Source organism: Passer domesticus, chromosome 1 (assembly GCF_036417665.1).
Source record: "Passer domesticus isolate bPasDom1 chromosome 1, bPasDom1.hap1, whole genome shotgun sequence".
Classification (NCBI taxonomy): Eukaryota; Metazoa; Chordata; class Aves; order Passeriformes; family Passeridae; genus Passer; species Passer domesticus.
Genome location: NC_087474.1, coordinates 16409041 through 16422316, shown reverse-complemented (window position 1 = coordinate 16422316; position 13276 = coordinate 16409041). Strand labels below are relative to the sequence as shown.

Sequence of the window (13276 nt, the reverse complement as noted above, 5' to 3'; positions counted from 1 at the left end):
TTGTGAATTTATTTTAAAATTTCATCAGCTAGCTGCAAGAATAAGCTTTTGGGATGACTTCCACTACTAACACATTTTCAGCTATTTCTCTGAAAAGTTTGTGTCTCTGAGGTTGATATTTTGCAGTAAGACACTGCTGTAGGTTGATGTGCTTGGTTTTTTTTTTTCTTTCATGAAGAATATTCTATTTTTAAACAAGTCTTAACACTTGAAAAGGGAACATTTGGACACAGTTTGGAGAACTGTGAATTGTAGTATCTCTAAACACTCAATTCATGAAAAATATTATCTGTTTTCACTGTTCATCACCTTCTTGACCACCTCAAGTCTTACCAAATTTCAGAAAATAACTGAAGAATAGGAGATACAGGAAAAGCACAAATGCCTGCTTAAGATTTGGGACTGTTTTTGGCTTAGAGCACTAAAAGACCTTTTACTTACTTGTTGTAGCAAGTCTGAGCATCTCATGGTACTTCCACTCAAAAAGATACCACTGCTTCGGAATGTAAATGCTATTGTATCCATTCATAGACAAAGAAAGTGCACAGAGACAAAAACCCTTTGGCAATTCAAGGAGCAGATTTCCCAAATCTCTCATCATTAGCCTGCCCATAAGACATCTCTCTGACAACACCACCTACAATCAACAGAACATATCTCTCAGACCAGCAACAAACTTGACTGTAAAATCCATGGACTAAATTATGTCATGTTTCTGCTGCCCATTAGCATCTAAAACTATATCATGCTGCAAAATTCTCTGTACAGTTGTTCACTGTCTGCAGTGGTGACTGCAAGACATACATCTGAAAAAGGTTAAGAGTATATTTTAGTTTTTGAATGTCTAGTACACATATAACTTCTCTCCAAATTAAATAAACCACAAATCACTAATTTTCAAATTAAATCACATTTTTGCCCAGAATTAAGTTATTTGCAGGTCAAATGTATAATTCAAAGATAATTTGGAGTTCAGTCCTGTGAAATTATGGTAGAACTTGGCTTTAAAGCTGACAGGAACTCATTCTATCAGGTAGGCTCCAATTTGTAATTCTTCCATGGCTAGTCAGCATTAATACAATGATGCAGTCATCAGCTAAACTGTGTACATGAAGCAAAATAAAGGGAACTCACAACCTGCCCAAAAGAAAACTTGTAAGTACAAAAACTACTGTGAATTCTCTTTCATCTCAGCATGTATATTTTTCTCAGGAGATCATAAGTTGTGCTCTCCTGTGTGACACAGCAATGGAGATAAACAATCATTGTAACACTGGTGTAGAGTCTGGGTAATGACATGAATCACTAAATGCAAGTAAGACAGTTTTCTCTTCTATGTTGTTAAATTAATAAAAACATTTTGCTTTTTCAGTGTCAGGATTCCAACATATTATTTTTAAATGCAAAGTTCATAGTGATCTTAAAAAAGCCAAGTTACATACAGTAAAATTATATTGAATAGGAATAGGTTATTATGAAAAGTAGGAATGTACATTTTATACCATTCTGATTATAGTCTGATGCTTCATTCTGTTGAGTCTTTTAGGAATTAAGTACACTCATTTGGTGTAGGAGAAGAAACCTGCATGGCAGAAAAATAAATCCTTTTACTCCATTTACCAAGCTTTCAACGTATTATAAAATCCCTCTGTTTCCTTACTCCTACAGTAGAGAGATTTAGCAAAACTATTTACTGAGATGGCTTCATATAGCAAAAACATTCAGATTTCTACTAAACAATGCTTGTTTTGTTGCCTGTTTTCAGATTCTTGCAGCACTAGTAGTCCTGTTTATGCCAAGACTAATAACCAACAATATGTTTCAAACAACTGGAGGCTGAAGAGGAAACAGATCATATCAATGGATTTGTTTGTGAACAGAATTCAATGTAACTATTGTGCATGGATTACAATTCAGCAGTCATATTTTTACATTTTTTTATTAGCTATGTTCTGGAAGCCATAAATAATGTACTCATTTGAAAGAATTACATTAATTGACCAAAGCTACATATTCCTCTGAAAGTTTCCTCTGAAGTTCATTCATATTTGGAACATCAAACACATCTCTGCACAACGTGTTCCAGTGCCTCACCAATGAAAAAATTCTCCCTTCTATCTAGTCTAAACCTACCCTCTTTCAATTTAAAGGCATTTCCCCTTGTCCTATCATTCTATGGCCTTGTAAATGTCCCTTTCACCTTTCTTGTAAGCTCCTTTCAAATGCTGGTCATCTGCTCTAAGGTCTCCCCATAGCCTTCTTCTCTCCAGGCTGAACAACCCAACTGATTCAGTCTGTCTTCCTAGGAGAGGTGCTCCAGACCTGTGATCATGCATGTAGCCTCCTCCAGACCTCCTCCAACAGATCCTTGTCTTTGCAGTACAGAGGACTCCAGAGCTGGATGCAGTCCTCCAGGTGGGGTCCCAAAGTTATTCAAAATAGCAGAGTTTGTTATAACAATGTCATTTCAAAATAACAGAGATGGCTGCTCTTCTGCCACTTCAGTCCACACATATAACCAAACAAATCACAGACTTAAGGCATAGTAGCAATCTCATTCGTTTACCTCTCCATGGTTTTCAGTGAAAAAAGGTTATGCCACCATGATGCATTTGTCCTTCCCCAAGATGTAAGCTTTACTATCATATCTATTCTATAAAATATAGTAATTAAGAGAATTAGATAGATATCTATGGATAACCATATGGGAATACTAAACATTTTACAAGAACAGGTAGTAATGCATGTAGAAAGCACACTGGTCTGCCTAATAAAAGTGTGTGGTGTTTCTCCCCTCTTCTATCAGTCCCTACCACCAGTTTCAACAATGACTCTTACTATGATTCCTTTTCTTTTTATCTTTCATCATCTATCCACTAAAGAAGTCTTAATTCACATGCATTTACCTTCTCTTCTATTGAGAGGTTGCTGAGAACTTCTCAAGAAAGTCTTCATACTTCCTCTACTTCTCCTAAATTTTTTCAATTCCATTTAAAAATTGAAGTTTGAGTTAAAGGTCACATTTGGCATAGCCATGGAACAGGATTAGGTGATACTGTTGCATCTCTTGGTTGCAGATTAGACTTGCTAAACCAGAACATCCTCTTCTCTTGAAGTTGTAATTGAATCTCTACCTTTACAGCTTGTCCTAAACCATCTCTTCCACACTTAACAAAGAGAAGCTCTAATTATTGTTTATGATACTCTTCTGCTACACTTCGTATAGTATGTGTTTTTACCAAAATTTATCCTATTCAGCCCTTCTCTTCATGACATCCACATCCTTCTACTTTTTTGTTCATTCACTCTTTTGCTTCATCCTCAAACATCCTCTCTTCTGTCTAGTCCTATCATTTAATTCAAAAAACCCTACTAAAACATGTTCCTAATTTCTGTGTTTTACTTCCTTCTGGATTCTTCCTAATCAGCTCTTTAATCTCCTGAAGTTATCAATATCACAAATGTATTATGGAATTTCTGGATCCACCATCTCTCCTGCGAGGGTCACATTTTCCTTAGATGACATTCCCCAACTCAAACTCTTCCACCATTACTTTTCATCTTTGACTTCAACACACCCTGCTTCTGAAAATAATTTTAAATTCTCCTTTCAAACTGAAACCCTCACCCGTTTTCAACTTCAGAACTCCAATTCCCTGTGGAAGAACAATCACTCAAGAAAAAAATCAGCATGGTAAAAATTGAATACAGTAAATTTCATTAATCCAGTTTTAAATTCAAAAATCTCTGCAGTCAAACCCACTGTTCCTGTTATACTAAAATCCAATATCTTAGAACCTAATATCTAAAAAGTTGCTAAATTCTATCAGTTCTCATGTCAGTGTTTCCAGAATACAGTATTTTCCCCTAAAATGTGGCATGCACCTTTCTATATATCCATCATATTTCCCATGAGGACTATTGTAGTGCTTCTTGCTCTATCCACTATACTTCTTGCCTTGCTACTCTTGAGTTCATTCAAAAAAGCGTATGTTTTCTCTTCTCTGCCTCTTAAAACTCAGAGTTGCTGCTTTTCATTCATATTTCCATCTGGAAAATTGATTTGGTTTTCCTCTCTATCTACTTCCTGACTTTTATGCTTAACTCTACATGATGCTTCCTATCTGTTTACTCCTGAAATCATATTTTCTGACTGTTATCTTGGTGCTTTCTTTTAATTTGCCCTTTGTAAAATACAGGAAATTTTCTCACAAAAATGTAAAAATATTCAGGCACAAAAATGTAAAAATATTCAGGCACATATAACAATATTTTGTAAACCAGATAAAAACATCCTGATTATGGCAGTACAAGTAGCCAATCATCTCATTAATATCCAGAGAATCTAAATATGCTATGCTTTTTTTTTTAATCAATTAATTTGCAGGAAGAAATCTCACAAAGAAGACTCATGCCCAGCTTTCAGCCACTTAATCTGAAAGCAATTCCTAACATATAAATTAAGTATAAATTCTGAAGTCTAAATTCTGTAATATCATGGCAGGTTTGAAAAACAGTCATATAAAACTGGTCATATTTGCAATCTCCTTTTCCTGTAATCGTGTCTGTATGATAAACAGAAGAGTACAGCATTTTCCACTGATACTTGGTAATTAAGGGGTACTTTCAATGATGCCAAGAACTGACTCTGGGTCACAATTACAGCTCATTTTTGCTGTCCTGTTAAACCAAGAAATCCCACTTTGAATTACAGCCCCTAAAAATCAACTAACCTTTCAATATTGAAGCTGGAATGAGACAATACAAAAATCCCATGAGTTTGAGCTGAAATTAGTTGCTGGATTTAAACAGCTGGAGGGGGGAAGGGAGACATGTCTGAAGGAAGCATATTGAGAGCAGCAGGACTCCCTTCAGGAGAGAAAGAGAGAACAGTTAGTAAAAGGAATCAGGATAAATAATGTGAGAAGAACAGTCTGTAAAATGAAAAAGGGATAAAAAGAGAGGGCAGTAATAAGCCTTACTAGAAAGTGGAACAGAAAACACAGAAGAGAACAAAGGAGTGGAACTGGTGGTGCTCCAAGATTTTAAGTAGAATCTTATCTCTAAAGCTGTAATTGTTGCCTCTGATTAAAGTGTAAAACACTGAGAAAGACATGTTATTACAGAATAAACTAACATGGAGATTTGGGAGTTTCATATAAAGCTGTGATAAAGAGTCACTCAGACTAGGTACAGCAAGTTCCTCAAGTGATCTGAGCCCAGCTATGCTGACAAGGGGACATTCTCCAAAACCTGCAGGACACAAAAGTAACTCAAGATGCAAAGGATACTGGGGCTTTAGTCAGCATTACATTTATGCATACCTCATGGACTGCATCTACCAATATTAATGTAATTTCAAATTTCTACTGCAGTGTCATTCAGCTTCTCAGACCAGACAGGCATCAAGCACTGATCCAAGCACTAAATCAAGGACAGCTTCAACCTCTAAATACATGACACCTGTTTGGAAGTAGTTACAGAAAAAGGAATATATTTTCAACAATGCAGATGCAGGCACTAGTTCTTGGGAAGGTGCTACCATTCTGATACAGCATGAGGCTGGGACCCAAAATATGCACAGCCACTAAATGCTACGATTATCTAGGACTTAGTATTGGTAATTGCACAATAAAATTCTTAGTGCTGTTTCAGCTTGATATAACAAGCTTTTACATTATTTCCTAAACTAAAGAGGTGAAAATTTACACACTTTTGCAGTACACATCCTGCCATTCATTGGTTATGGGTTACTATGGCTAATAAGATTTGACAACAAGGAAAGAAATTTTAGAACTAGGATATTTTCATACTGGATAAGAGACAACTCTGCAAGAAAAGCATGTGCATTACCTACACGCCAGATGCAAAATAAAACCCAATTGAAGTAATTCCTCTATTTGCTCAGCAGTGTTACTGAAGTGCTGTTATAACTATGCAAAAAAATGGACTAAAATTTCCATGTGCCATTATGTGAGACATTATATAATATTATAATTTATTAATTATTTCTGTAATGTTGCTGAATACCTAGAAAATATATAATATTAGTATTTCACACATGCTTCATAGAACTAATCCTTGAAACATAAGTCCTAGGATCAAATCCTAACCAAATGGCTACAAAAGGTTCTCATTCACGTTTTTCTCCACACTGAAAAAAAGTCAAACAAGATTTGTGAAAGCTGGGAAAACTTTATAGTCACTGAGGTCAGAAGACAATGCCAGCCAACAAACTGTGGAAAGGATATAGAGTTATTGTGGGAACTACTGGACACAGCAAGTTGCATTTCTGCAAGACACCTTATTATCACTCTATTTATTTAGTGTACTTCCTCAGATACTTCTACAACAACTTATAGAGATGCTCCCTCACCCTGAAATGTGCACTGCAAGATAGAATATAAATTTATAACTTGTACAATAAGAAATTGTAGTTAGAGATTCTAAAAATGCTGGTCATCTCACTATCATATCCTCAGTGACACAGATGAATTATTGCATAATTTCCTCTGAAGATAACAGGAAGGCTTGGTGATTACTTCAACACTGGATTTGATTGAATGGCTTGTTGCATTTTGTTGTAGAACACTATCATCATCTGGTGGTATATTTTGCTACTATGTAAACTGCCTGCTATGAAGATGAAAGCATTTCATTTACTTAGCATTAAACATTTAGAAGAAGACATAGATTTACCACCTTGCACTTATGCCAAACTATGTGGGGGTGGAAAATGCAGTAACATGAAATTAACTTGAGAGAACTGCTAATGATTTTGAGAACAAACAAATGCTGGCATTTTACATGAATGAAATTTGAATACTTATCTGCCCAGAAGTAAAAGACAGACTAAATAAAACAAGAGAGGTCAAGGCTGCTTCATATCCTTATTCATACTATCTACAAAGTATGGGGGATATCAGTTTCTAAGAAAATCTCACAGGTTTTTCAAACAAAAATATTTTTCATGTAGTTTTTCTTATAAATGGAGGTGGAGATGTCACATGCAAAAGTCAACTATTCATTATGACATTCAACCAGAATCTACATAAATCAGTTGTTGACTTACGTGGTAACTTTTCAGTCTAACAAAATCGACTTTCATGGAGATGAACCTTTCTGAATTTCTGCTAAGATTTTTAATGTGCTCCACAAGATCAGCACAGAACTTGTAGCCACCTTTGAGGACACAGAGAACCACAATATCATTGTCTCCGATGTCTTGCATAATATCTTTTGCCAATCGTTCTGTCCTGGGCAAAAAAAGAATTAGAGATAAAATAACTTTAGATGCAGACGCTCTGAGTTCATGGCATGCTTTACAAACACTATGGTGAGTATAAAGCTTGACTGGCATTGCTTAAGTAGCCTGACTTCACAGAATCACAGAGTGATTCTTGAAAAAGACCTTCAAGATCATCAAGCCCACTCTTTGACTGATGCCCACAATGTCAGCTAGTAAGTGGCATGACCAGTCATTTCTTGAACACCTCCAGAAATGGTGACTCTACCACCCTCCAGGACAGTCCATTCCAGTGCTTGACTGGGTTTGGATCCAGCTCACAGATGGCAGATACAGAGTGATGGATGCAAGCTGCAAAGCACTTGAGTCTAGTTAACCTTAAATGCATAAATTACCCAGCTACACAAACAGGACCTACACATCTCAGCATATTTTGGGCTCATAAATATGTCAGAGACTCAAGAGAAAAGAATGTGACCTAACCTTCCATTTTACCTCACAGGAATTATCAGTATAAAATATACCTGTACAAACCCCTAACTTGTTATATTAGTTACGGCACAAGAACAACAAATTAAGTGAAAGATAGGAAAGAATATTTGAAACTTTCAGCTGAATGGCTTTGGAAGATGCTACCCCTACAGTTTTAAGAAAAATCTACATAAGAACTAGAAAGAAACAGAGCATCAGTGAAAAGCTTATAAAGATTGTATATTATCACTATTCTGTACAGCTCACTGCTTCATACAGCAGAAATGAAGAGTGCAAAGAGCTTCAGTGACTTGTTCAAGGTCAGACACAGGCAAATAATCAAGCAAATGCTCCAGTGAGCCCAGAATTGTGGGGTTCCCAACCAAACCTGTCCTCTCTGACAGTTCTGCATGGCAAACACAATATGGAGATGATTGGAAACAAAAGATACACATTTCTGCCATGCAATGCTACATACATTTTCAAGATAAAAATAATAAATATTAATCTTAATAATAAATGTAAATAACAAATATTAACTTTAAATATAGAATTTCTAGACCCCCAATAGGGTACTGGGTAATTTCTAGGTGTAATGAAGTATTAACAGAAAACTTAACAATGTCACTTGATGCTTTGAGGAAAAACAGCTCAGTGCATTATATTCTGTAAATACTTCCACTAGAAAATTCTTTGATAGCTCTCTGAATTAGATTAATAGTTTCAATGATAGTAGATTTGTTGACAGGATGCAATTTTTAAATAATCCTATAATTTATCCCATGTATTTTATTATTAAATTTTTCAGGTTTGGTTGGTTTTTTCTTTCTCTACCAACAGTAACACAGAAATCAATTTGCCCCTACATAAGTACATTGATGGAACTTCAATGCAATCTGTTCATGGGGCAGAAAAGAATAAGCTCTAGATTGAAGATAACATACTAAGTATGAGAAACAGCTGTTGCTTAATTTCCAAATCTTTTATTTTTAATGCTGTAGTAAATTCCATATAGCAATAATTAGTATATTTTTATATGAGAAATAGAAGATATTAGAAATATTAGATCATCTTACTTGATCTGAAATATATAATTCCTTTTAGTGTTCTAAGAATTAGGATCACTTACTTTACTGAAAATTAATAAAATAGTCTTTTATAATCTTTTATCAAGTCTGAGAATGGGGAAAACCTCTCACTAAGAAAGATTTCTTTGATTAATTTTCATTTTTTATATTGTTCCTCAAATTGTTTGCAGCAGAAATTTCCATGAATTCCAAAGACCACTTTGTATGTTAAAAGTGTAGGAACTCCAGGACAGACAAATATGTACTAATTTACATTTCTAAAGAAAAATATGCAAGTTTTTAACTTAAAATATTTTAGACAAAGAGCAAACATGCACTGTATATGGATGACAGCCTTTATTAAAAAGAATAGTACTATTGACCAAACAATTTATTTAGTAACATTCAACCTACACATACCTGTCAACAATAATGCCATGAGGAATGAGCACGTATTCCAGGTCACCATAGTAGTGCTGAGGGTAAGTGAACAAATCCAGACTGTATCCAGGCCAATTGTCTGAAATCTGAATATCAAACAGTGCTGTGAAGAACACTTCATGGTGTTTGACATTATGTAACTGATACAGAATCAGCTTTCTAGTACACTCTGTTGGATGGATTCATTGTGTGCCATACTTTCTTCCAGCTACAATTTACTATTTTGCTTTTGCCATTAATTATTTTGCTTCTCAGTATAACTCAGAAATCAACTGCTACAGTTTTTTACCCACAGAATATGGGAAATGTCACCTGATATTACAAACAGCTAGACAGAAAAAGGAAATATTTAATACTAAACTAGTGGCAAAAGTAAGTTTCTAAGTATTTTCAAACTCAAAGTACAAATATAATATTGCCAGTAAGAAGGGATTTTCCAATGGGAGATTCAGATGGTGGAATTAAAATTCATAAAATTCTATATAAAAATTTTACATTTCTAATTTAGAATGACTTAAAGACATAAATAAATAAATAGATAAGTATTTTACAGATGAAACAGCACATATGGAGAATAATTTATGTGGTTCATGGATGACATCTGTACAAATCAGTGAAAAACTGTATTTCTTGCCAAAGGTGAGGTTCTTAATTTAGATGTCATCAATGATAAGTGGTTACAAAATGTTTGCATCTCACTTCACTATGAAACTAGTCTGTAAATCCACATATTTACAGAAAAAAATATTTTACAGACTTAATGTACATTGGTTTTGTAAGTATCAGAATACAGAGATTAGACCTCACAACATACAATGATGGTAGAGATTAAGAAAGTCAAGAATTAGACAATGGCTGAAGGCTTCAGAAAGCTATGAATTGCAAAGTCACCAGCACAAAAATGAAACAAACTCCAAAACAAACATTTTCCCTGTTCCTTATGAACGACAAGACCTGCAGGTTCACAAGGTACCTTGAAATCCTTACAAAGCTTTGCTTCAATACTGGTTCAGGATAAAAAGCAACACCTGATAGGTTTTCCTTACAATCATATTCCTCAAGTCACACATTGTCTTTCTACAGCTTGGATGCAGGAATTTTGAGTACAAGCAGAAATGGTGGCAAACTTGCCATCGTGCAGTGCATGTCTTAAAGGCATTTTTGCTTCAGATAATCTTTAAGGAACCATCACTGAAACCTCTGCTTACCATTTTATTGTACAAATAAATGGTTTCTCACAATTTTGGCTAAGATAATATATTGCATGTCGAGCTGTTCCTCCACATCCCCTCTTTAACTCAGACACAGCCCTGCCTCAGGCTCTACTGAATCACTGTCCTGCCTTGTGGATTTTGGGTTGCTTGGGGGCTTTTTTTTTTTTGCATATTCATTGACAGCTACAGGCACCTTGACTGGCATGTTTTCTTAACTCTACCCAAAAATTTCTGCATCAAATAAGTTACTTGTTGGCTACTGAATATTTGTCCATGAAGGGCATGACTGGGAGATCACTGGAATCAATGAAAGCTTTTCCCCTGACTTACACAAGCCTTGAAACTACAAAAAAAGAAGAAAAAGTTACTTAGTTGTGTTCCTCATTTCCATAGAAACAGGAGATTATAAATATCCTCCTTGGCGAGATTTTTAATTAGAGCAAGTCTTGCCCCAGAAACACTGCTGCAGTTGGCCTGGAAAGACTATTTTCCCATCTACTTTTTCAGTGCATGGGGGGGATGAAACTTTTTAAACATTTTTGTAGCAATGAACGGCCTGTTCAAAAGCATTTTAATGCAAACTGAAACAATTTCATTAAGTGTTACAAACACCCACTAGCAACCCGTGTCAGCGCGGTTTACTTCTGCATTCTTGTCAAATTGCAAGGTTTCAGTGTGATGCAGATGAAATTAAATGGATAGAAGCTGCTTTAGAATTCACACAAACCAATAACTTTTACTTTAGGTTACAGTAAGTCTTTTATAAAACAGGATCAGGATGAAATTTTGATTCTCCCATTTATCCTTCTGGTTCTCTAGAACAGCAGAACATAAACAGTGTAACTCTACAATAATCTTGAAGTTCTTGTTTACAAGTGCTTGCTGGCATTTGACAAATAAGATGAAATTCACATGTACTTTCAAATTAATTATTTGTCTGATATAATAAGCATACTTTACATTCTTCTTTCTTTTAAACAGGCACTTCCCAACAAGTCTAAGAAATTCCCATTTATCCTAAAGCTACTCACAGTGTTATGCTATAAGACAATTTTCAAGTAAATTCTTATGACTATTTTGTTTGAGAATTTAAAAAGTCCTTGAAAAGATGAAGGAAAAAATTCTGATTGCTTCAGAAAAAAACCCAGTATTCAACTGGATAAGTAAATATATATTCTAAATACATTGGCATACTCGTGTGTTAAAAATTCCTGCAGTGAAAGAAATACCTACTTTTAAAGTTCAGGCTTTGCATGTTTGAATTGCCCAGCAGATATTTTTCAGTAAGGCTTTAAAAAGTTGGTGTGAATGGATACAAAAAGGAATACAAATACATGACAATATCCAAAAGTGTTCCCCTGAGGCCTAAGACACAAGCTGAAGCCATGTGATTGCAACACCTTTAGAAGAATGTTCCTTTTTTTCTCCTCTGGCAAAGTGAGCACAGGTGAGGTTTGAGCTCAGTCCTCAGCTCCAAGCAGCACGAAGCAAAGTCCAGCTTTTGCAACTTAAATGATGCTGCACTGGACTCACTGCTGGTTGGGTTTTTGGAGAGTTGAGCAGAAAAAATTAAACTAGTGCAGCAGAACATTGTCATGCACATTCATGTCCTTCTTTGCAATAACCTCATGTTGCTTGGTGATATGCTCAGTCACCCACTTAAGGAATGTCATTTATTACACAGGTGTCAGGAGACGTGGTTGATGTGCGGTGTTTTCAGACAGAGCTCGAACACACAGAGACAGGTCCTTCAGAAGGGGGATGCAGGGGATGTTGGAGTGGACAGTGTGACCACTGCCCACACAGAGGGCCCTGGGCCATGATCTGGGCAGCTGACCCGTGAACTTTCTGTTAAAATCCTAATGCCACATTAAAATAAGAACATACCGAAGGCGGTGGCAGTGATGGCATTTGCTCCACAGGAGAATCTGGGGTGTCTATCAGAATAAGGATCACATTCATTCATTTTTGCACCATTTATCCATGCCTACAGGCGCTGCACACGCACTGCCAAGGCTCGGGCTGTTTCTAGCCCCAGCAGAACACGGGCAGCCCAGCGCTCTTTCACGGCGCCCGCAGACTCCCAGGGCCCCCCCCAGAGCTCCGGTGGGAGAAAGACACCTCGGGATGCCTGAGGATCCTCATCCCCGGCACTCAAGGAGCCTGGGGAGGCACAGCCACGGCCACAGGAGCCGCTCGGGGTGGTACCGGACCGTGTTTTCACGGCGGAAGCCAAAGGCGCGGCTCGGCCCGGCACGCCCGTCCCCCTCCGGCAGCCGCAGCGGGGCCGGGGCCGGCGCAGGGTGAGGGGACGCGGCCCAAGCGGCGGCCGGGGGGCCCGGAGGAAGCGGGGGAAGGGAATGGAAGGGAAGAGAAGGGCGCGGAGGTTCAGCACAAAGCGCCGGGGGGCATCGGGGAAGGGGGCCGGGGACCGGGGAGGCACCGCGGCCGGCGAGGGGCGAGCGGCCGGGCCGGGCCGTGCCGCGCTCCGCATTTACCACAACGCCGCGGCCTCCAGCGCCGCTCCCGCCCTGCCCGGCCATGTTCCTGCGCGCGCCCGCCCGAGGGGCTGCGGCGGGGCGGGGCCGCGGCTGAGGCGGTGCGGGGTGCGGGGTGTGGGGTGCGGGGTGTGAGGTGCGGGGTGTGGGGTGTGGGGTGCGGGGTGTGGGGTGTGGGGTGCGGGGTGTGGGGTGCGGGGTGTGGGGTGTGAGGTGTGGGGTGCGGGGTGTGGGCTGTGGGGTGCGGGGTGTGAGGTGCGGGGTGTGGGGTGTGGGGTGCGGGGTGTGGGGTGTGAGGTGCGGGGTGTGGGGTGTGAGGTGTGGGGTGCGGGGTGTGAA

The 13276-nt window shown here is 38.1% G+C and overlaps 1 protein-coding gene and 2 long non-coding RNA genes across 12 annotated transcripts in view; 1 reads left to right on the top strand and 2 right to left on the bottom strand.

Moving 5' to 3' along the window:
- Nucleotides 1-13015, bottom strand: part of PRTFDC1 (phosphoribosyl transferase domain containing 1) — a 42904-nt gene extending 29889 nt beyond the window's left edge. For 3 of the 4 annotated variants that reach the window (XR_010355727.1, XM_064408009.1, XM_064408017.1), the window contains exons 1-3: nt 12938-13015; nt 9205-9311; nt 7073-7256 (exon numbers count right to left, since the gene is read on the bottom strand). Coding sequence is in view for 3 of the 4 variants with exons in the window: in XM_064408009.1 (XP_064264079.1) it covers nt 7073-7256; nt 9205-9311; nt 12938-12982 (336 nt within the window). In the remaining variant the exon portion in view is untranslated. Of the gene's footprint in view, nt 1-7072; nt 7257-9204; nt 9312-12326; nt 12377-12937 lie in introns of all 4 variants that reach the window. The other variant, XM_064408018.1, reaches the window with a different exon arrangement.
- Nucleotides 1-13276, top strand: part of LOC135293615 (uncharacterized) — an 80022-nt gene that overhangs the window by 56830 nt on the left and 9916 nt on the right. For 5 of the 6 annotated variants that reach the window (XR_010355751.1, XR_010355750.1, XR_010355738.1 and 2 more), the window contains one exon: nt 12124-12825. This is a non-coding gene — a long non-coding RNA (uncharacterized LOC135293615). The remainder of the gene's footprint in view (nt 1-12123; nt 12826-13276) is intronic. The other variant, XR_010355742.1, reaches the window with a different exon arrangement.
- Nucleotides 137-4723, bottom strand: LOC135293649 (uncharacterized). Of its 2 annotated transcripts, none has more exons than XR_010355781.1 (3): nt 2201-4723; nt 1494-1582; nt 137-637 (listed from the first exon to the last, which is right to left on the bottom strand). It is a non-coding gene; the product is annotated as an uncharacterized LOC135293649 (long non-coding RNA). The 2 variants fall into 2 exon arrangements; XR_010355777.1 differs by having other exon boundaries at nt 1503-1582.